This window comes from Tympanuchus pallidicinctus, unplaced genomic scaffold (genome assembly GCF_026119805.1).
Source record: "Tympanuchus pallidicinctus isolate F22 unplaced genomic scaffold, pur_lepc_1.0 scaffold5, whole genome shotgun sequence".
Classification (NCBI taxonomy): domain Eukaryota; kingdom Metazoa; phylum Chordata; class Aves; order Galliformes; family Phasianidae; genus Tympanuchus; species Tympanuchus pallidicinctus.
The window spans coordinates 17,369,881-17,393,816 of record NW_026294769.1 but is presented as its reverse complement, the minus strand read 5'-3'; the positions used below and the strand labels follow the sequence as shown (position 1 = coordinate 17,393,816).

Genomic DNA, 23,936 nt, shown 5'->3' with positions numbered 1-23,936 from the left:
GTTTTTAATACTTCCTTGTAACATTTTTACAGTTACTTGGATAATGGAATAAAAACACTTCCAGATATGAAAACAATCTGAGTACAACATTCTTGACTTTTTTTGGCCAGAGTTTGGTAATCAAAACAACAATGGGCTCCATTCTTTGAAGGATTTCTCCCAGACACAGAAAATATCTCAATGCACCAAAGACAAGGTAGAGAAGTATGCCCAACTCAGTGACAAAGGGGAGACTACGGCAGCAACGTTTCATTGCATCATAAAGAGAATGACAGAATTCTTAGACTTGGAAGGGATCTCTGAAGGCCATCTAGTCCAACTCCCCTGCAGTGAACAGGGACACCACATCTACATCAGGTTGCCCAGGGCCTTATCCAGCCTTGCCTTGAAAGTCTCCAGGGACATGGCATCAATCACATCACTAGGCAAAAAGTTCCAATGCCTTTTCACTCTCACTGTAAAAGATTTTTTCCTTATATCCAACCTAAATCTACACTCTTTGAGCTTGAAACCATCTCTCCTTGTTTTGTCACAACAGACCCTGCTAAAGTCTGTCTCATTCTTTCTTGTGGCACCCCTTTAGATACTGAAAGGCTGCTCTTAAGTCAACTCACAGCCTTCTCTTCCCCAGGCTGAACAACCCCAGCTCTCTCAGCCTGTCCTCATAGGAGAGGCGTTCCATTCCATGGATGACTTTTATGGCCCTTCTCTGGATGCGCTCCAACAGGTCCATGCCTCTCCTGCACTGTGGATTCCACTTCTGTATGCAGAACTCCAAGTGATGTCTCACCAGAGCAGAGTAGAGGGGCAGGTTCACCTCCCTTGCCCTGCTTGCCATGCATTTTTGATGTAGACCAGAATACAGTTGGCTTTCTGGGCAGCAGGGGCACATTACTGGCTCATGTTTAGCTTCACATCCACCAGTATCCCCAGGTCTTTTTGGCAGGGCTGTGCTCAATTATTTCATTCTCTAGCTTCTAATGGTAGTGAGGGTTGCCTTGACCCAGATGCAAGACCTTGCACCTGGATTTGTTGAAAGTCATGAGGATCACCCGGGACCATTGCTTAAGCCTGGCTAGGTACCTCTGCACGACATCCCTTCTGGTGTGTTGACTGCACTCCACAGCTTGGTGGGATGTTTTCATAAGCAAACTTGCTGAGAGTGCACTCGACCCCACTGTTGATGCCATTGTTAAAGATATTAAAAAGTTATCAGCCCCAGAACCAATCCCTGAGGGACATCACTTGTCACTGATCACCACTCTCTGGACTTGATCCTGCAGCCAGTTCTTCATCCATCAAACAATCTACCCATCAAATCCGTATCTTTCCAATTTGGAGAGAAGGATGTTATGGGATACTGTGTCAAAGGCCTTACTGAAGTCGAGATAGATGACGTCAGTGGCTCTTCCCTTGTCCATTGATGCAGTGACCACTGCACAGTGATGCATAGAAGACCACTAGGTTGGTTAAGCAGGATTTGCCCTTGATGAAGCCATGCTGGTTCTCCCATATCACCTCTCTGCCTTCCATATGCCTTAACATAGCTTCCAGAAGGATCTGCTCTATGATCTTCCCTGGCACAGAGGTGAGACAGACAGGTTGGTAGTTCCTGGGATCATCCTTTTTACCCTTTTAAAAAACTGGTGTCATGTTACCTTTTTTCTAGTCACCAGAGACTTCACCTGATTGCCACAACTTTTCAAATATCTTGGAGAGTGGCTTGACAACCACATCTTAGGACTCTGGGTTGCATCTCATCAGGATCCATAGACTTGAGGATGTTCAAGTTCCTCAGGTGGTCATGAACCTGATCTTTGCTTACACTGAGAAGGATTTTGCTTTCCAGAACCCCTTCTACCAAGCCAAACATTTGAGGGCTGTGTGGTGACCATTTATCAGGAAAGACCAAGGTGAAAAAGTTGTTAAGTACTTCAAGCCTTCTCCTTGACTGTTGCTACCATCCTGCCTAGGGTACACCCTCCAGGATTTTTCTTTTCTGGTTGAGGTACCTGTAGAAACCCTTCTTGTTCTTCTTGACATCCCTAGCCAAGTTCAGATCAAGCTGGGCTTTGGCTTTCCTGACCCTATCTCTATACAGCTTAGCAGCTCCCTGAAACTCTTCCCACTATCATGGGAACACTACAATTTAGACACTACACGTGTCTAAAGCAAAGCAAAGGAAAAAAAAAAAAATCCAGAAACCACGACAGGTGGGAATTACAATTTCTTGTGATTTAAAATATTTTTCTGCCTAAAATTAAGAACGATATCCGATGTTTTTCATAGCAGACAAAAGTGAGGACGCTTCAGCTGACGCATATAAAAGAGCCAGGTAAGTGAAAGGCTAATGTCACAAAACTGCTGGAGGAGGCAGTGATAGAGAGTATACTGCCCTTTTTTCATAGATCAACCAGGCAGTGTAGTTACTCACATGAGGTGAAGGGATTCAGACTGAATTTATTCCATTCTGCCTGATGTGAGCAGGCACACATATTCCACTCCCAAGACAAGACATTCCCCACTGCTGCAAAGCAGCCTGAAGAGTCCACCATTCTCTTCAGCTGATGCCATTCTATTTTGCATAAATAATTAAAATTCAAGTCTCGACTAACAAAGCCTCTCTGAAGAATGTATCCTTCCAACCTCCAGGTTGTCTCCTTCTTCCCAGTCCCTTTGTCCCAGGCTCAATGAATATTTTAACTGAGAGCAGCTACAACAGCAGAGGCCAATGGAGGTGCAGTTTGGGACTCTCTTACCAAGAGACTGTGGGTTCAGTCTCCTGCCCCAAACCAAGCAACAAATGTATTTGAACTTGTATCTTTCATCTCATCACTGAGCAGCTTAGCCAACAGAAGACAGCATGTTCTGGCCTACTTCTCTTCAAACTGTTCATAAAATTACCAGAGAATCCCTGCATCTGTCAGTCACCTATTCCAGACCAACACAGTAAAATTTACAAAAGACTTTAACAGAGATCTTTGTATCCGACTAGGGAAATACTACAAGAAATCCCAACAGCATTCAAGCATTTCTAAAAACTGTAGCAAAAACAAAAGTCAGACGTGGGCTAAATTACTGTCATCTGTCTCCTCTAAGAAGCGCACTGTAGCACTGACACAAGCAACTCTCAGCTTGCAGGAGCAGCTGCAGGGACTAACAAGCTGGGTAGAAAAGTGGGAAGCAGACAGAGCTAGGGATTGAGTGGGTAGCAAGCTCTTAAAAGCATGAGAAGAGCCACTAGTGCAGATAACAAGAGGCAGTGCTTGAGCAGGAAATTGGTCCTAATACTTTAAACTGTGTTAGAAAGGTGAAGGCAACTCAACGTCCCATCCTTGGAGACAGGACCTCATATGAGCTGGTGAAATAACTCTTCAGACAGCCTTAGTGAACACCAGTTGCTACATTTCTCATAGAAACAACTGGGCTTGGGTTTGGTCTCACATGCTGCCCATCTGCCTGTGCTGGGCTGTGTTGAACTGATGTGGCAAAAGTAGGCATCATGAAACCCCTTGCTGGTCATACAGGCCGTTAGGCAATAGGTACAAAAACCTAAGGCTCCTGAGAGGTTTGAGGGAATATTTTATTTGAGTAATGTGTACTTAAATCAAGATGTCAAACACAGTGACTTGTATACACTCCATCAGTATGCACTGCAGTGCTTCACACAAACAAAACTCAAAAGCAAAATGGCTTTCCTGTGTCTGCACCTATATCTTACATTTTTCATTCTACATGTATTCTTGCTACTAGCATCAGAGATAGAATTAAGTAAAATCATGGTTTTTTTTAATCATTGGAAGAAGGTTAAGATGTACTCAAAGACAGGGATGCTTCCATTAGTACCTGCTGTGCTACTTGCCTTCTTTGAATACAAAGCTTTGAACAGGAACATTTAAAATATTCGTTAAAAACATATCATACTGTAATCTTTATATATCTCAGGCAATGTGTTTGCCAAGGATAAAGTGAGAAATTGACATTGAGGGCACCAAGGAAATGAATGCAAGAAAACAAATTTATTGTGAATAGACATTTTCAAGAGTGAAATAAAGGTGAAATACAGTGGTTTAGTAGAGATCTAAATAGCACACTACATTCCTGGCAATACTGTTTCAGCATGCATGAAACAAATGAAAAATGATGTAGGTCATATCTGAAAGACCAACATTAGTCAAATGCACACTACAAAATATTTCTGCAGAAATACTGTTCTGAGAGACTCAGAACACAGCATACAAACTTGTTTTTTAGTTGTTATACCTTTTCCTTAATTCCTGAGGCACAGCAGCACCTCACATAATGCAGACACAGATTCACATACACTAAAAAAGAGCACATGTAACTGGGGTTTGGTACTCACCTCCTTCTCCTGACCCAGAGCCGTTATCTGAAAAGGAAACAGAAGGGGAGAGGAAAAAGAAAAAAAAAAAGAAAGCAAATGAAAATATTGCTCCAGGAGCAGCTGTTTGTTAGCAACTTGTCACTGTAAAACATTGTGCAGGTGTTACATTTCATGAGCCAGCTGTAAAAACAAACATCTTAACAGCATAAAGGCTGGCATCCTCTCGTAGGGTTTGTCATGGCCTATTGTGTCAGGACAGTTTTTATTCAAAGAGCAGCAATGCTTGATATTGAACAATTTTCTTAGCCTTTTTTCAACTGTGATAGCTTCAGAGTTGTTAAACCTAAAACAGATGAAGAGCATGGAGCCTGATTTTTTTAAAAATCTGTTTGCAAAGGAAAGTAGATTTACCTTCAGCCCTCTAGCCCTGGAAATGGCACATGAAGGAGTAATGCATAAACCACTTGGCTGCAGAAGCAACTGATCCTGTAGGTAAAGTTGGTTTAGGTCATCTATCTATAAAATAGCTCTTTTCAAGTGAGCTAATCACTTTGTGTAAGGATGCTCTAACAGCATAATTATTTAATTGGCATTAGGCTGATTGGATTAGCATCAGATGAGTGACTTTGCTTAGCTGCATCCCCTCTGCATTAACAGTTTGAGTACCTCATCACCACCCCTGGCCAACTCACTCCTTCAGAGCACTGTGGTGAGGGCACAGGGATGTGCATCCTACTGTCCTCAGCTTGTACTGCTGTGAAGACAAGCCCTTTGGAGTCACAGATTTCCCTTGGTCTTTCTTTGCTTAAGGGAGGTGAGAGGAGAGGCTGGAATGGCAATCACTACCAGCAAATTGCTCCTCTCCCTGGTTAACTTAGCCTTCTGGAAGATGAGGAGAGCTGCAGAGCACACGCAGTGTTCATCCCACACCCCTCCTTTCATGCCCTGTCTGATGGCAGAGGAGGTAGCCGAATCTACTCCCACAAATCCAAAAGAACAAGGAGAACAGAGAGAGGAGGGGGGTTTGTACTCCCACCTACGAGCTCATTGCTCACATCAGAGGAAGAGCCAAACCTCCATTTGTTCAGTTCCTCCCCCCCACCTCTTCTTTAAGCAGCTATCTTTCTAAGAATAATTCCCTCTAATGCGTGGAGGAAAGTGAGAAATTCCACGTTACTGGGTCACTTTGCACATTAAAAATAATCTCCTGTCACACAGAATGTCAGCAAGAGAGACTTTTCTTTTCCCTAGACTAAATTCTCCTTTCTTTCCTCCTCTACCACTATTCTGTGCCTAACAAACTGTGCTTAGTAACTTACAGAAATAAATGCAAAAACAGAAGGACTCCTGTTCCACCCGTAGTGACCCAATTTACTGACAAAGCAGACAATCCTGTATAAAATGTAAGTGTTGAATTGCTGAAAAGAATGCTTTATGATGTGTTATTGTTTCATTAAGAAACTTGAAGGAGTGTAATTTACTTATATAATGTATGTGCGTATGCTTCTTTGAAGTGATGAAATTGCGTCCTGAGCTGTTTTAGGGGAGGGGATGCTGACCTACAAATATGAGAAAGCTCAGTGTGCAATTCTTATAAAATCCAAAGGCTAAAATGCCTCAGAGGAACCTGAGTTGCTCCACGCTTAAGTTGTTGGACCTCACTCCCCAGCACACACCCAGCCCAAGGCAAGGAGCTATGAGAGCCATGTAAATGACAGAGGTGATGCTCAGCAGCTTTAGGCTGACCTGTGGGAAGTCTGCAAGCAACTCTGTGAAGAGCATCCTAGGAAAGGAATGGATACATTCTTCACTTGCTGGCCTTACAGATCTCAAGGTATCATTAAAATAAAAAAGTGGTATTCTGTATAATGTTTGGCATCATTTTTGAACGCTTCTCCCTGTTCTGGGTGCTATGTTAGCATGCCCGTGTCCAGCATGCTATGCCAAACTGGTGTTCCTGTGTATTCCAGAGCCTTGGCTAGCTTCTCCCAAACAGTTGCTGGCTTTAAAAGCAGCATTTTCTACAGGCTTACTCAGATAGGCAGCCTTGCTCTTTTCAGGCCCTCAACCAATGCAGAATTTCCAAAGACAGTCTCCATGCTGCAGGAACTGGCAGGAAGAACACTCAAGCAAGAAGGCTGGACAGAAGTACCATCCCACCATCTTCAGCTCAGTAATTAGAGAGAGACTCCCAGTGGGATCAGCTTTTAACTCCAACTACCATGAAAATTGAACCAGCTTCTTCCTTGTTTTTGGCACACGCTCCAAACAGAAGCACCAATGATCTGCTGACAGCTTTAGAACAAGCAGACCCTTCTACTGAACCACACGGCCCAGCAGTGCCTTCAGAGCAAACTCACCAAATCCTGCTTTCATAGCAGTATGCAAAGAATTGCCAAACGGTGGCACTTTTTTAACATCTGTATAAGAAAAATGTCAGTGGCTATTGTGTCATGGGCAGAACTAAATACCTCTTGACACATCAGAAGTAAAATCATACGCCATTCTCCAGGGGAAAAAAAAACAAAAATCTGATGTATTTGTGGAATTTGGGTACTGCAAGGATTAGCTGACTGTTGAAGAGATTTCCAGCATCTGAACTTTGGCACTCAGGAGTTATTATACCCTTTATACCCAAGTCCTGGATTTTCTCCTAAAGCTTTTGGGATATAGCTGGGTGTTAGGTGGGTGGCATGTGTTGTTTTTTTTTTTTTTAGTACAAAAACAGCATGTGCCACTTCCTTGCAATAAACAGATCTTGGTCTTTTGACACCAGCATTCCCAGAACTTCATTCCACAAATCCCAGATGATGTCAACTATTTTATTCAGTTGTTGTCAATTACTCATCCTATTAAGCCAAACTGGAAGAGAGAAAGGGCGACTGCTCTTTCTACCACAGTCCCCTGTTAGATGGCAGCATGCAGTCTGGCTTTCCAGGCCAATACAGACCTGAGTGATAAGCAGCTCAGGAGGGACAGGGCAAACATTGTGCAGTTAACCCTGGTTACACAGGAGTACGTCTGGGTGAAGGAGCAGGTGAAATCAAGAACTTACTATATAACTGATCAGTTAAGTCCCCAGGCTGTGATCCAAAGGCCAGCGTTTCAGAAGACTTCTGAAACCATCATAGCCTGCTTAAAGCTGCCAACTAGAGTGAAACCCAATGCAGTGCCACCCCCAGGTTTCTGCTGCTGGCCAAACACATGGGGACATTTGCTGTGCTGGGTGTCAATTCACTGCGCACACCTACCAGCTCAGACCTGCTCCCGCAGGGCTCCCATCCCCAGAAGCAGTGATTCTGCTAGCAATTACCCCTGGTTTTGAAATCAGCAGCAGCTTTTGGGAAGGAATGCTGACAAGTCTAATTGTCAGCAGCTGCAAGGCCCTCTCCTCCTCCCTCCCCCCACAGCTGGAGAGAAGCTGTTAATCTGTGCCTTGCCAGGCTGCACATAGGCAATACTGGTTTATCTTGATGTCTTCTGGGAAAAAGCATTTGCTATCATTTGATTCTGGTGGCCATTCCTGATAAATTATGGCATGCAAAAGAAGTTCAGAATATTAAATTCTGGAATGTGTTGACATGGTTTGTGTAAGCTTTGTTCTTTGCTTCCAAATCATTTCCTTTCCAATGACAGACAGTGATGCTGTGCTGTCATCAGCTCTCCTTGAAGGCTGGACAGGAAAGCTCCTGCATGGCACTGAAGCTACGACTGTCTCAGTCAGGTGGGAAAATGCACGCATGTTTTTATAGCAGGTTTTCAGGTTTGTTACAGCTTTGTTGTAAAAGCATCAGCAGTTATTTTCCCATTTTCTGATTCTAGAAGTGAGCAGCCTTGAACTTCTTCCACATCTCTCTCAAAAGGATTAAACTGAACTCATTATATTTCTTTTCAGGACAATGTGTACATCTAATTATGCTTCATATTAAGTCTTTCACCAATAAATAAATGAATAAAATTCAGGGTAAGAGTTTGATTACTTCAGAATGAAGAATGAGAAGTTTAAGCCACTTCTAAGAGTATCACTCCTTAAATCTAAGAGAGCCATAATATCTGCAAATAACTTAGTTTTTAACTTTAGAAATCTCAACACAGAAAGCAATTGACTGTGCCTTCCAAACCATACAGTATGCTGTATGTATACCCTATAAATGTCAAGGACTGCGTTGTGTGGTTTCATTTTCATGTGCATATGATGTAAAATTGACAGCAGTCAAAATGCTGGCTTTGTGTATGGACTAACAGGAACACACATTGTTGGGAATAAATCATACAGGAGTATTTTGTATTCACTAAATTAATTTATTTTAAACCAATAAATAAATTCACTGACAGGAGACAGGCACCCTGACTGCCTCTTTCCCTGGCTTCTTAACCCCATTCTAGCAGGCCAGTTTGGGATAACCTCTTGTAGAGGAACCTCAGGTAGCATAATCAACGTCAGTGTAACACCATCCCCTATCAACTGCTGAAGGCCGTGACAGCAGCTAGATGGCTGATGCTCTGAGACAGCAGCAGTCCTGGCATAGGTCTTGCCACCTCCCCATGCTCAGTGCTCCCATCCCTGCATTTGTCTGTAGCCTGAACTGCAGATGGGAAACTGATCAGAGAGAAATAAATAATCATAGAATCACCAGCTCAGCTGCCCATGGCCCCATCCAACTTGGCCTTGAGCACCTTCAGGGATGGGGAACCACAGCTTCTCTGGAAAACAATAAGGAAAAAGCTGGGCTTGTGCTATGTTCTAGTTCACAACACAATCCCACAATCAGCCATCCAGCTTTTGCTAGGAGAAGGCCACCAAAGCACGAAAAAAGTGGAGGAAAATGGGAAATGATCCCAAGAAGTACCCTTGTCAGGTCCCTCACATTACAGCCCTGTTACTTTCCACCTAGTCTCCAACTGGACAATGCCTTCATTATGAATGCAGGTTAATTTGCTTGACTTTTAGCTAGCTTAAGGCTGCTTTAGGATATATTTAGGTATTAAGCAAAGAGAGCACTAAAGCTGCATTTCACTCATTTTTCCAGTATCTCTATTCTGCAATGTGAGTCTACATGTACTGGCCAAAAGCTGTGGACCCTCATCCATAGCTTCTGCCAGGAGTATTTAGGCATATAAACCTCTTTGTAAAACCAGATATTTGGCAAAAAACAAAAACAAAAACAAAAACCAACCAACCAAAAAAACAACCATCCCTACATAGAAAAATGGGCTTTTCAAATGTTGAGACCTCCATATGCAGTCCCCAAAGCTTCAGTCATACATTCTCTTATAATTCTCTTATAATTCTCTAAAATGTCATTTTAACATCAAAATCTGCATTCTGTTCACTCCTTAAGCACCTATGATTTTCTTTCTTTTTTTCAGTGGTGCTTTTTTTAGGATCTTGCCACTCTGATGGCTCCTAGACAAAGGAAATAAATATATAAATAAGCTGTTAAATCACCCATGACTGTGAAAAATTATTCACAGTGTTACCTGTCAAGAAATACATCTGATTAAATCATTCTGTGTACTGTGTTCCAGTGCTGTATTCTCAGAAGGTAGCAGACCCCAGCAAGCGGGAAGATTTTCATTCTTATATGAGCTTCAGAGCTCTCACGTACTTAAAATGAAATAGCTCTTACATAGCCACTGGGGGAATTCCTTGCTGTTGTCTTGTGTGCATCCCTCCAGGATAAAGCAGGCCTTTGCTTTGAAAAGCAGATTCTGATAGAAAAACAGTGAGTCTCTGCTTGGCTCCCAAAGACATCCCCAAACAGAAGGATTTTCACAGCAAAATCCAAGGCACTATGTGAAAAATAATGTGAACCTACAAAGGATTTTTCCATTCAGGCATTTTATCCTAGTATATATATACATATATATAGAGAGAGAGAGAGGGAGAGGAATGTGCTACAGATCAAGAGTACACATACACTGACTCCACAATGACCTATTATCACCGGCAGGGAATAGGCTGGTTCCAGAGGATGGCTTTTATGATCCCATTTTCTCAGATCAATCAGAGTGTACCAGACACTCTGGGAGCTGGTAGAGCTGCCCTGACTGGGCCACTGTAAGAGCAGTACAAAACCCAAATGGCATCCCTCGTTTCAGAAATGTTTTCAGTACTTTCCACTCAATTGTGTCTCAGCACATCATGATGTATTACACTAAGTGCTAAAAATTACACTGCATTTCCTGGGCTTGAGGTGGGACATTAGAAAAAAGGAGAGAAAGGCTAAAAAAAAATCTCAGATTAGCAGAGCAATGTTGTAATTAGCTGCCAGCAACCTGAAGCTGAGAAGAACAAATTTTTCATTTCAAAATGTCTTAGTAAGTGGAGCAGAGTGCATATAAAATAAATAACTAAAAAAAGAAATCCACATAGTTCTCAGATGTTGTTAGTGGAATACTTGAATGCTCCAAAATGTTAATGGATCTTTTTTTTTTTTTGCTATTTCTATGTATTCTGGAGATAATTTACAGGTGGCAGTTTGAGAAAGAAGGTAACATTCTATTAGTTTCCTGTGGTCTGCTGGAAGATTCATCTGCAGCTCAGCCAGGCACAAGATGCTATAGATCATTTTGGACCTTAGTAAATAAAACCGCATCTCAGTATAGGACTGTGCTGCAGATGAAGGCATTAGAGCAGCCTATGAAAACACAGCCACCCTGCATTTAAACAAGCCAGCTCTGAGACCAGCAATAGAACAGTAGCAATGAACTTGGCCTAAGTAAACTGCCCAAATATCTCCCCTAGTTTCCAGACAGATGTTGCAGATATCAGCAAGATCAAGGTTGCTGCCTCTAAATTGTCATTGGTATCTATAATTGCCAATGCAAAGCTGGGCAGGAGTATGCACCTGATCCAAAGCCACTCTTTGTGCTACCATGTAGATGTAATCTAGTCACTACTAGTAAGATGAGAGATGTCCCACAAGCTTTTGTTTGTTTCTGTGTTATATATGTATGAAAGTACGCAGCTGTTGATGTTGCTAAGCCATATAGTTTAATTCTGGACAGCCAGCCATCTGTTTGACCTTACCAGCTTTGAAATCTTACCAGGCGTTCAGAAGACCTCTGATACCTAAAGCTTCTATGTCCAACAGCATGTTGTAACATTCTAGACAGAGACAGTGAAAACTTGTCCTGTGTATTTTAAGTGTTGGAAAACCTGTTTTACATGAGTGGAAACACCAACCCACTAGAAATGTGAGGTACAATGATTTTGTAAGAGTTATGCATATCTTCAAGGTCATGACCAATGTGCAACTAGTAAAGATGATGGTTTGTTTGCAAGTACAGTGGTAGTTGGGATGATCAGAATCCGGCTTTGGATGTCACACTAATCCTGTACATCCAAAAATTGTACATCCTAAAGACATGAATAAACTAGAATCTGTTCAATTTCACTGTGAGCCCCTTGAATATCAGGGTTCCCCGATACATACATCGGAAGCACTCACTAGATAAAGTACTTCTAGTTTCAGTGTTCATAACCTGTTAGGATACTAGAAAGTAAATCAGCTTTCTTCTCTATCTTTCATTGTTAAAGAGGTCTTGTGGTTTGCATGTAATTTCACTCAACAAAAAAGCATGAAAATGAAAATCTCTAGATTTATGGGAAAAACAAGAGCTGACCATAAACCATTGTTCATTGGTGACAAAGAATGTTTTACATACCAGAGTAACAAGGTCCCCTTGATACCATTGTTATTTCTCTCTGATGTTTGCAAGCAGCTCTCCTGAGGAAGCATTCATTTTGGTAAGTGTCTCCATTTGATCCACAAACAGGAATATAGTTTGTGTGACACTGAAAAAGAAATTACAAAGTAACTTAGTCATACAAAAGAACATGGATCATCTCAATTGCATGTTAATGTACAGGAAGAGATGTGTAAATATAAAGTTGCCAGCAGCAAATTATAATTCTTATCACTGAAGAAAAATTATTTCACTGTATATATTCCTTTCAGATCGCTGAAATAATAGCCCATCTCCATATGGACTGAGCATAGAAATTCAGCAGGAAAGATTAAAATAACTAAATAACTCTGGATCTCAGAAATGTCTAAAGGGAATATGACAAACATCTACAATCATTTGAAAGATAAAGGCATGGGACTCAAAGGGAACTCTGATCTTTTTGAGCAAAGAACAATCCTTCAAGGGAAATGGAAGACAATCACCATTAAATTCATGAGTATCATGAGTGTTATATATGGTCAACAACTATAATAATGCTTTTGTATAGCTGTACTGCCAAATTTTGAGTGCAAAGTCTAAAGCATCGGTACAATTTATAAGAAGAAAAGAAGAAAGGAAAATTGATCATTTGGAAAGGCTTTGGCAGGAGCAGCCTGTTTTTTGCTATTTTCTTACATTCTAAGAAAAATGGATTATATATCTTTTGTATGTATAACGTGTACAGAAATGCAGTGAAACAGACTAAAACAGCAAGTCTGCCAGTGCCTATGAGTGCCTACATACTACCTGCTGAACTGAGTATCCAAACCCCACCTCGCTGTTTGGAAGAAAACACATTGCCCTGTTGGGGCTTCAGTGGTAACTACAGTTCTAGACATCTTCTGCATCCTTAGAACTTCCAGGTAAAAAACCCAACCAAACAAAAACACCAAGAAACAATGAACAAAGACAGAGACTAGCTGCCAAATTTCTTAAACGTGAAGTGTATTATCAAACTGAGAAAGTTCAGCCAGTGACAGAGAGTACACACAGAAATAACAATGTTAGTTAAGCTAAACTGCTCCAAAAAGACAGCAGCTTAGAGATACCATTAAGTGTAAAGTTACTGTGTTGTATTTTAAGCATTCAAGTTTCTACCCTGAGGACAGAAAATTAGAGATAAAGTGATACCTTTTTTAATAGGTTGGTAATTCTTTAGTGAATTCTAAGATGTTAAGGTGCAAGATTTACTTGCTATCAATATTCCTTATTCTGTCTTACTAAAGCAGTTACCCTATTAAGTCATTTGTGGTTGAACCATTCTTACTGAGATCCAAAAAGAACCCTGCACCATCTCTGATGCAGAACACAACTGTCAGGTGTTGATGATTTTTTAATCCAGGCTTTGCAAAATGTCATCCAAACTGCAGCCAGCCAGAGACCTTTTCAGAAGTTTGGTAGATGTGTTCTCTCCCACCTCAGTTATAGTAAAAAAAGAGTTAACCTTTTTTATGACTAGGCCTGCTGAAAGTCAGGATATAACTAAGGTCAGTGCAAACAGAGCACAACGGCATCCTCCAGCACCTCTCCTGCAATCTAATCTGTACATTTGTTGCTGGAGAGTCAAGCTCCAGTATCTCACTTTACATTAGGTGACTTGTTGAGATAGAGAAAGCCCATAAGGTGTTCAGAGAGGTTACAGCCTGCAGTGCTCATGCTGCCATGCCATGATATTGCAATGACAACACTGAAATTTGGCAGCAAGTTGTTTCTGAAGGGGATCCTAGAAGGAAAAGCTATGACTCATTAATATTTACAGTTTTGGAAGACCAAATAGTTAGTAAATGCTGCCAGGCCAGGAATGGCCATACATGAGGAGGAAGAAAGAGTAAGGAAAAGGGAAAAGGAACTGAAGTCTCTATGCATTTTACTGAATACAAGGGACAGCCTTTACCAGCCTTTGCCTTAAAAATAGTCTAAGTGTAATAGCAATGCCTCTTTCTTCTCCAAAACTGCCTGCACTCAGGCAGCCAGGGGTACCAAGGCCTGCAGCCCGCAGCCAGTGACAGTCCTGCCCTCCAACAGGAGAAGCCTCACCTGACCAGTAACGGACATGAGACTTTTAATTAGGCATCACTCTTGCTAAAGTCAGTTTTCCTGAAAACTGCAGTTTGAGGAAGGAAAGAAATGTCTTACTGAATCAGACCAGTGGCCAATTTATCCAAATGCTCTCTCTTCAGTTGTGGGGAACAGGAAATTCTGTTCAGGGTTACCTCTACATTTACGCCCTGTAGGCACCTTACAGCTGGCAGACCTGATTTCATCATGTGGCAAAGGGGAAAAAAAACCACGTTCTACAGCAATCACCAAATTACTCTGAAAGTATAGTCTGAAGTCTTCAGAAGTACACAGCTGCCAAGGTCCTACTGATCTCCATAGGATTTTGGGGTCGGCCTCTTCTCAAGTGTAACTAGCCATAGGACTAGAGGGAATGGCCCCAAGTTGCACCACTGGAGATTGGATATTAGGAAAGATTTCTTCTCCAAAAGAGTGATCAAGCTCTGGAATGGGCTGCCCAGAGAGGTGGAGGAGTCATCGTCCCTCGAGATGTTCAGGAAACGTTTAGATGTGGCAATGAGGGACAAGGTTTAGCAGGGAAATACTAGTGGTAGGTGGATGGTTGGACTGGATAATCTTGGAGGTCTTTTCCAACCTTGGTGATTCTGTGATTCTGAAAGCAGGATTAGATCCTTGCTACTTCCTTCCAGTGTTGGTTTAGTTGAAGCCTTGTACACAAATTTCTTCAATTCCTTTGCACAGTCTTGTGCTATCAGCAATAAAATTAGCTGGTCCTCATACAGATTTGAACACAGAGAATCCAACAGTTTGGGCTGAGTATTCATTGCCTGGGGTATTTTGGTGGACCTAGCTTCTGCTGAATAACCAAGGTTGAAATTTACACAAAGAATTAAACCTGTTATGCCCGAAAAATATGACTCCTTCTCCTCATGATTAGACTTCTTTCCTTAAATATAGGATAAATTTTTCAAAAAGTACAAGTAAACTTATAATTAGCTTTAAAATAGCATTGGCTTTAAAAATGAGCTCCTAAGAAAAACTATCAGCTTATCACATGAGACAGCTACTTATTTTAGCCCTCCTGACCTGGATATTGGGAGGTTATAAAATTTACCACCTACAGAAAATAAATGAAACCTTTGCTTAGCGCCTAGGGTTGAATTTCTTTCCATTTTTAAAACCATTATTGGGTTTTGATTTTATTGTTTTTCATAAATAACAGTTACAGCAAGAATGAAGGCTGATGAATAAAATTCTTCTCCTAAGATTTTTTTTCTCACTTTAAATGGCAATCAGATCTCATTTTTTTTGTAGGGGATGTAAGCTGCAAGATGCCCTCAGTGTAGGTACCCAACTGAATGACATTACATCAAAAGCTAGCTCTGAAAGACCAGGATCCAAAACCAGTGTAAGATCACACACACACACTGTTGCTATTCTGGTTCCCCTTGATTTATTATTTATTGGAAACAGAACACAAAATTATTTTCAAAGCACTGAATGATAGCCCACTCTAGAGCTGGTTGGTAACACTGCTAACTCTTGTAGTTTTACCAGGAGTCTCAATATTTGATACTTTTGTCCTGGATATAAATCATGAGTTTAAAGTATCTCATGAACATGATTACAGGGCTAGAGCACTTCTCCTAGGAAGAGCTGGGCTTGTTCAGCCTGGAGAAGATTCCAGACAGACCTCACTGTGGCCTTCCAGTACTTAAAAGGAGCGTATGAACAGGAGTGAGATCCAACTCTTTACATGGTCTGATAGCGACAGGACAAGTGAGAATGGTTTTAAACAAATTAGAGACAATCTAGATTAGATGTCAGGGGGAAATTTTTCACTCAAAAGGTTGTGAGGCCCTAGCATAGCTGCCCAGAGAAGCTGTGGTGCTCCATACTGGAGGGGCTCAAGGCCAGGTTGGATGGGGCCCTTGGCAGCTGAGCTGGTGGGGAGCAGCCCTACCCACGGCACGGGGTGGGGATGGTTGGGCTCTGGGGTCCCTTCCAACCCAAACCATTCTGTTATTCTATGATTCATTCTATGATTATTCTCTTTTCTCTAAAATGTTCGGGGTAGGATTGCCATGATTGTCACAAAAAGTGTAAACAACAGGCACAAAAGTCAATGGAGCAAATTGAGCTTCTTATTCACTGCTTTTTAAAGTTCATATATTTTTTTTTAAATAAATTCTCACCACCTTTTTGTTTTCCTGAGTGGGAATAATTCACTCAATAAGCTCATTTTCATTCAATAAACTTTATGACCACTGCTGGTGATCTTGTTACTATCTCATTTTCACTGCCCACTCAGTGTCAGAGTACATTTACATACCTTTGTTGTTTTTCCTGTTTGGACATAATTTAATTTAATTCTTATTATTGCTGTTGCTGTTATTATTTTCAGCCTGCGAGTATTAAAGGCCTGTGACTACCAAAAGAAGTAAATGAAATTTGGGGAGTGTGACTGGAGGCATCCCCTACCTATAATCCAGCTTTCAGTTGATTAGCAGACTGAGCTACAGTTGTGGTGCCAAGCTCACCATCTCCCCAGGCAAGAAGTATGGGAAGAAAAATAACCAAGTTTTCTCTGGATTTTCCAGAGTCTGACACAAAAGGCAAATGGAAAAGTGAGCGCTCCTTACCTGGAACTGACAGGCACATTTCAGGCCATCGCCCTCTTCCTTACACACTCCCCCGTATTTACATGACGATTCATCACACACTCTTACATCAGATTCTTTTACATTTAACTCTGTGAAAAAAAAACAGAAACAGAAATTGAAACAGGAGGACTTTAATTGAAGGAGGACTGTAGCCTCCTCCTCAGTGGCAGCTTCATCATATCAGTCAACAGCCACAGCTCAGCTCCGCTTCACCACACGAGGAGCAGTGCCAAAATCACACCGCACACCCTCTCTGCCAGGGATGCCTGAAAACAAAACACGGTGTGTTTAAACTATTCTAATTTGCTTGCACTATAGGAGGCAGAGTAATGAACCAGAGCCCTTCTGTCTTAGTTGCTGCACAAAGCTATGGAACAAAATACAATTCCTGCCCCAGTAAGCTTGTAACAGTGGTACAACCAGCAAACTGGCTTGTGCTGCACAGGGGACCAAGAGGTTGACACATCAGCTGTGTAAGTTATATTTCCTAACACAACAGTTGCTTATACAGTGTCACATTTTTGAAGTGTACATTCTTTTGAAATATATATTTAATTTGAACCATATATAGGAGAAAGAAAAGTAGAAGGCAAGGGAGGGATAATAGAAGGAGTCAGTGTTAGCCCAAATGTGACCTCGTGGCCTCAGTGCATTGGTGCTGCTATTGCTATTGATGGCAATGAAAAGGGGAAAACAGTACCACATGCACTGAGAAAACCCACTGCAAATGTTTAAGAGTACACTGAATGACAGTCCTTAAAAGGATGTGCTTGGGCTTGAGTCAGAAACCTGAACACTCTACAGCAACACAGCCCTCTAAGAGATTCAATGACAGCAGTAGTTTTTAAAACTATGCCTGTAACTTGTAATAATTGTAATAATTGTTCTCCATAAAGAGTTAGCTTAAACAAAACACTAATACCAGCCATTCAGAACTGGTGAGATGTAGGTCAAAACCAGAAGAGAGTAATTTTCTCTGCCACTTGCAGTCTGAAGTAGGAAGTCACCCTCCTGCTCACAGTGCTGACAAACACTTTGGTTTAGCAATAGCAGATACCATCCAAAACTGCTCCTGAGGGAATATATAGCATTATACATACCCCAAATAATTCATATTAATAAATATCTATTGCATAAAAATGTATCTCAAATGATACAATGTATAATGTACCTCCATATTTAACACAGTGCAACGGCATATTTTTCCACAGATCTAAAGCTGCAGGGGTATTATAGCCCAACACACGTCCCAGTTGCAATCCCTATGTTTTGTTAACTGCAACAAAAGATTGAAAAACCATTGATTTTTTTTTTTCATATACGGCCATCACTCCCAAAGACATAAACGAAGAGGGCAAGGCACGTAACACTGAGTAGCCAGATATCGTGGTTGCCATCACAACCCCGTGCATGTGTTCTCTTTAATGTCACCATTTATCAAGTGTGATTGCTATGTTGTAGGACCCGAGTTAATGTGACAGAACATTGCAGCTTTTCAATTTAGTGTGTTCATAATTTGCTCCTGAAGGAAACGTGCATTTCTTTCTCCCTGTGAAGATCTGCTCTGTGAAGATGAACAAACTATCAAGATTAATTAAGAGGAAATGATTGTCATATCTGAAAGAAGAATCCACTTTTTGGCGATACCAAGATACCTTTCAAAGAATGTACTTTATAAAAGGGAGTAACCAGGCTGACAAATTACAGTGCTAACAGCTTTTAAAATCCTCTTCTCAGGAGCTCAGAGCCCTGAACAGATGGGGGCTTCCCACTCTTAACTCCACCCCTCTTTAATTGAGCTCACAGTACTCTGGTGCTACGCACTCTCCAACATTCCATATCAGTGGAAGCAGCCACTCGGCAGCTGCAAACTGTGCTTGAAATCCTGAGGTCTACACACTGACCAAGTGCCCTTGACCTTACTGAAGACTTTCCCCACTCTGTATTTTCCCACCATAAGTTACAAATCACAGCATAGCTGAGGCAGGCAGGTCCCAGCCCATCTCCAGCAGGGCCAACCAGAGCAGGGTTCCCAGGCCAATGGCCAGGTGGAGAGTCCAAGGAGGAAAGCCCACAGCCTCTGGGCAGCCTGGGCCAGCACTCCAGCACCCACAAAGCACAAAAGTACTCCAGGTGTTTAGACAAAACCTCCTATATTCCAGTTCATGCCCATAACCTCCGGCATTGGGCACCGCTGAAAAAAGCCTGGCTCTCTGCACCTTCCCTTCAGGTATTCATGGACATGGATGAGATGGCTGCTCAAGGCTGAACATGCAATGAATTCAGGATAAAACCAGAAGATAGAAAGATGGTGGTGGAGAATGATTCCTTGTAAGCTCTCCTCCTCCCCAAGAAACAGACTTCATTTTTTAAAAAGTACTCAGGAGGAGGAATGAAGATGACAGAAACAAAACAGTTATAACTCTGTCACTTAATTTTCTGAGTGGACTGCTTTTCTTTCTATATAAATCATAAATACTGATTACAAGCTTTTTGCATAAGCAATAAAGCCGTAGCAGGAAAAGTCACTCAGAGACTTGGAGGCAAAGTGATTTTCCAAAACCGTATAAAAGACAAGATACCCTGGTGACTGGCTCTTGAATGTGACAGATGAACTTTATTCTCATAGAATGGCATCTAATCCCTGCTTCCATTCAGCAGCAAATTCAAGCGGCAGTAAAATCAGAGCTCTGACATGTGTATGATTATACTCGACAAAATCACAAGCACTGAGAAGTGTGGTAGCCATAATGACTTCCACATCTACAGCGTTTCGCTCAAAAGTGAATAAATGAGAATGGATGTTAAGAGAGCGATGTGAAGAGGAGCAGTGGATGTCTCGCATGTCTGAAATAAGCTCTCTCTTGAATGGACTCCCCATGGAGAAAGAATTAAAATGGAGGTTCTGCGATTATTTCCAGAAGAATGGAATGATTATCATCATATGTGAGAATAGACCTGGAAATGGATGAAGATCACGCAGCAAATGGTCTAAGATAATTTCTGACATGTTTCCTTAATGCCTATTGCAACTCATTTCCTAGACTTTTAGCAGGTATAAATAAAAGGAAGCCTCACTGTGATTCATTACATACAGGGGAAATACTGTAAGTAGAAATCTATCAGCTCCCAGGAGAAAATTAGCGCAATTAAATCAAGCTTCCAAATTTATGATAAAATTAATCTCCACAGACCTGAAATGAGGTATTACAAGTGACTTGCTGGTATCTGTTCAACCAGTACACTTCCAGGTGAGGTGAGAAGGGACCTGCGCAGAGCTGGCTGCAGGCATCTGGCTGCACTACATCCAGGTCTTTTTGGTGGTTTTTTTGTTTGGTGTTTTTTTTTCCTCCTCTTTTGAGAGAAATTTACTTTGTGACAATGTAACATATCAGTAAGAATAAGTAAAGCCTTTTCCATTTTGTCTCCTTTCAGAGAATTCAGAATACAGCTCAATACAAGTAGTTGGAGAATGGCTTTTTTCTGTGACCTCAAAGTGCACTGCTCTGAGGCACAAACCTCTAGCACCAAGCTAAATTACATGTGTCAAAATTCTGAACCTGAAGATGAAATCCAATTTGTAGTTTAAGTACACCACATGTGTTTCTTCCATCTGGATGCCCAGAAAATAAAATAAAATCTAGGATGGGCAAATCCAGTAACTTCATAAGCAATTTGTTTTTTCAAATGGTTCTCCTGGGGTTGGCAGCTGCACATGGTGATGGTGAACGGATACAAGGAAACAGAGAACTCCTTTGTCATTTGGAAGTGAGTGTAGGTGGGGGATACAGGCAGTGCTTCCAGCTTTAGCCTTTTGAGTACTTCATCTGAGGCAGGAAAAAGCTCTTGTTACCCCATTGATTAAACAAATGAAGTTTTCAGAACAGCTGGAGCATGTCAACATTTACCTGGAAAAGAGTGGCCAAAGGAGGAATCATGTTATGTGAGGGTACACTAAAGTCCACAAAGTATACTGGAAATAGTAGTTTCAGCATCACAGAAGAAAGTCAAAATCTGCAGTTCTACTACCTCCTTGGCCAGCCTTATGACTCTGGAATGGCTTCTCTGGGTGATGATTTTGGCAAACTACTTAGGAGTGATTAGAGTGTAATGGGGGGGAAAAAAACAGCAAAGAAACAAAAAAGGACACATTCCTCTTAGGGATTATGAAGGTGAGCTGTTCATGTGACAAGTACAGTAACAACCTGGGTTTTAAATCTAACTCTCAAACAAAGCTTTACCTGCCAGTCACATCCTTTATCCCACACCAAAGTTGACATTCAAGAGTCAAGCTTATACCTCAGATGTTGTTGTGCGCAGCTTGTCCACTGAAATCACAAAGGGGACTTTGAGAGACATCACACAAATTTTGGATGCCCTTCAGATATCTTTGCTTGCCTGCAGCTGCCAGCTCAGAACAAAACAGCACTGCTCTCCCGCAGATCCCACCAGTCCCATGCAGGTAGCATTGTTATTCCCCATTTTACCAATAAATGCAAGTTACAGACATGTATGATGTAACTTGTTTCAATCTATCTCATTGTTGCTTTTCAGCTCCTTGCTGGTTCCTGCTTTGGAATGAGAGGTAATGGCCTTAAGTTGTGCCGTAAAAGATTCAGGTTGGGTATTAAGAAAAAAGTCTTCTCATAAAGAGCAGTGAGGCAATGGCACAGGCTGCCAAGGGAGGTGGTGGGGTCACCATCCTTGGAGATGTTCAAGAACCCTGTGGATGTGGCACTGAGGGATGTGGTCAGCATGGTGGGGATGGACTGGTGGTTGGACTTAAGGTGATCTTAGAGGTCCTTTCCAACTTTAATGGTTCTTTGATTCTACGAAACTACACTTCCTACACCAATTCCACCCATTAGCTTGTTCTTACAGCTCATCCACTGCACTTTCTATGTGCCTTTCAAAACATCGCAGCAACATTCAAGAGGAAGCATGTTTCTGCTGCACAGGTTGAAATAGGAAATTTAAGGAGAAAAACAACTCTAGAACAGATATGACTGCAGAGACACTAAAAAAGCAAGGAGCAAGCCCTATCAGTATCTGAAAAGTAGAGATGCCTTTATTTGCATTTTGTTACTGGAACAATGCAATTTGCTAAGAATAGCTTTTTCCTGAAGGCTTTGTGCTTCTTTTAAGGTAGTGAAACTGTACACTGAAGATTTAATTTGTACAGGAAACATGAAACAGGGACACACAGTCTCTCCTCTTGGCTCTTTGCAAGACGAAGCAAAGGCTATTTTTGGTAGCATTGGTATACAACATCCACCAGTACTTGGCTGACATCACTTTTCTCAACTCCTGTACTCTGTTTCTGTAGCAAAAAGCAACAGTAGAAGCAAAACTCACCAAATAATGTAAACTTCTGAAGGTGAAGTGCCATTCCACTTACTTCGTGACTGTGTGGTGAAGGTGGCTTATTTTGAAACAAGCCAGCATGCAGTGCTCAGATGCATGTGTATACAAGCAGTTCTACAGGAAAGAAGGCCCCAAGGTTTTGCATCATTTCTTTGGCACCTGCCACTGATGCAATTTTAGGAAAACACCTAGTATTCACTCCTGTTCTGCCTCCATCTTGTGTTCATAAAGCGCTTCACTGAGAGGCAGTTCATCCTACTGTGAGTGAGCAGCCACCACTGCAAGTCCCTGACTTAGTAATTGATGAACAGCTCTGCATTCGATTATCCATTCCATTTGAGACTAGAACTAGACTAGACCAGACTAGATTAGAATTTGGAAGAGACCAACAAAGATCATTTGATCTGACTACTTGGCAACTTCAGGGCACTGACATGCTTTAACAAAAGTTAAAGCACATACATGAGGGCACTGTTAAACACCTATTGAACACAGGTATGGACATCAAAAACTTCTGGGAAGATTGTTTTTTGTTGTCTCCCATCAGTTTCAACAACCGTGGAATACAAAAATCAGCAATTTGCATACTAGAGTTTATAACTGTTGAATCTCTTCTGTGATTCTGTTCTGAGGTTATGGTGGAAGACTAAGGGAGCAATCAGACCTCTCAGACAAACTTAGAATTACTTGTCCAGACAGATAATGCTTGTTTGTGGCAGATAAGGCGAAGCAAGGCACAATGGACTGTGCTATACTGTTCATTCGAACAAGTTATTCAAATTCAGGAGGAAAAAATAGAAACAAACAGAAAATTCTACATTTTCATTCCCACTTACATTAGAAGAAAAAATTCATTGGAATAGATTAGAAGTTATATGAGAAAAAAAATAAATGAAATGCTTAGAATGAATTTACCTTAAAAACATAGACAGTTGTAGTCTAATGGAATTAAGATCCTTCCAGACTTTTTTTTTAATTGGTCAATGAATGGATGATTTGGGTGGCTGATAGCAAATCTGCTGCTCTCAAAGCAATCTTAAGCAGTATTATAGAACTAGTGAAACCTGTTTTGTTGTCTTGATGCAATATTTAAGAGTCAATTGTGCAGAAAAAAAATACTGTACTTTGGCTCTTGAGAATGCTAACTGAGCGAATAAAGCTTGAAATATTTCCCTAAAACTACTTTTACAAAACTGCATTAACATTTGATTGCATAAGTGCCGTCCAATTTACCTCAGATGATTATACTTTTACATTTCCAGTCACGATAATCTCCTTCTAAAACACAGAGAAAATGAATGCATACGTGTTGCTAAAGTAATTAGTATTCTTGCACACAATAGGAAACCACAGCAACTTTTAACAACTAGCACTCACACAGCAAGGTAACAAGATTGGCTTTGAACCTGAGAGTCTCCCACACTGCAATTATTCGCATTACAAGTATGCCTCAGCCTAACTCTATTCAATGTGAAAAAAAGTGAGGAAAGTGTCAGAGTGATGAGTGTTTGGATGACAGTTCTGTCAAAATATTGGATTCAGCCCATAGTGCATTTCTGTTTCCATCATACAAAGAAAAAAAATGTATTTGTAGAGAAAGTTGAGGCACCTTTTGTTACATTAAAAGCTTTGACAATATTTCAGAAATTTTGTATAATCTGTAGGTGAGCATTTCAGCAAATGGTACAAATTGACTGGCTGTGCAACTGCTTGGAGACAGCCAAAGGTGCAGTAAGAATGTGAAATGGTTTTTTCTCTAGAAAACATATTTGTTGGTATCAGGGTCGGGTGGTGCAGCAATCTGGCACAGG

At 41.2% G+C, this 23,936-nt stretch overlaps 1 protein-coding gene across 2 annotated transcripts in view; it reads right to left on the bottom strand.

The window, feature by feature from the left end:
- Nucleotides 1–23,936, bottom strand: part of TMEFF1 (transmembrane protein with EGF like and two follistatin like domains 1) — a 157,795-nt gene that overhangs the window by 31,282 nt on the left and 102,577 nt on the right. For both annotated transcript variants that reach the window (XM_052704326.1, XM_052704325.1), the window contains exons 2-4: nucleotides 16,741–16,850; nucleotides 12,017–12,146; nucleotides 4,364–4,390 (exon numbers count right to left, since the gene is read on the bottom strand). In XM_052704326.1, the coding sequence (XP_052560286.1) occupies nucleotides 4,364–4,390; nucleotides 12,017–12,146; nucleotides 16,741–16,850 (267 nt within the window). The remainder of the gene's footprint in view (nucleotides 1–4,363; nucleotides 4,391–12,016; nucleotides 12,147–16,740; nucleotides 16,851–23,936) is intronic.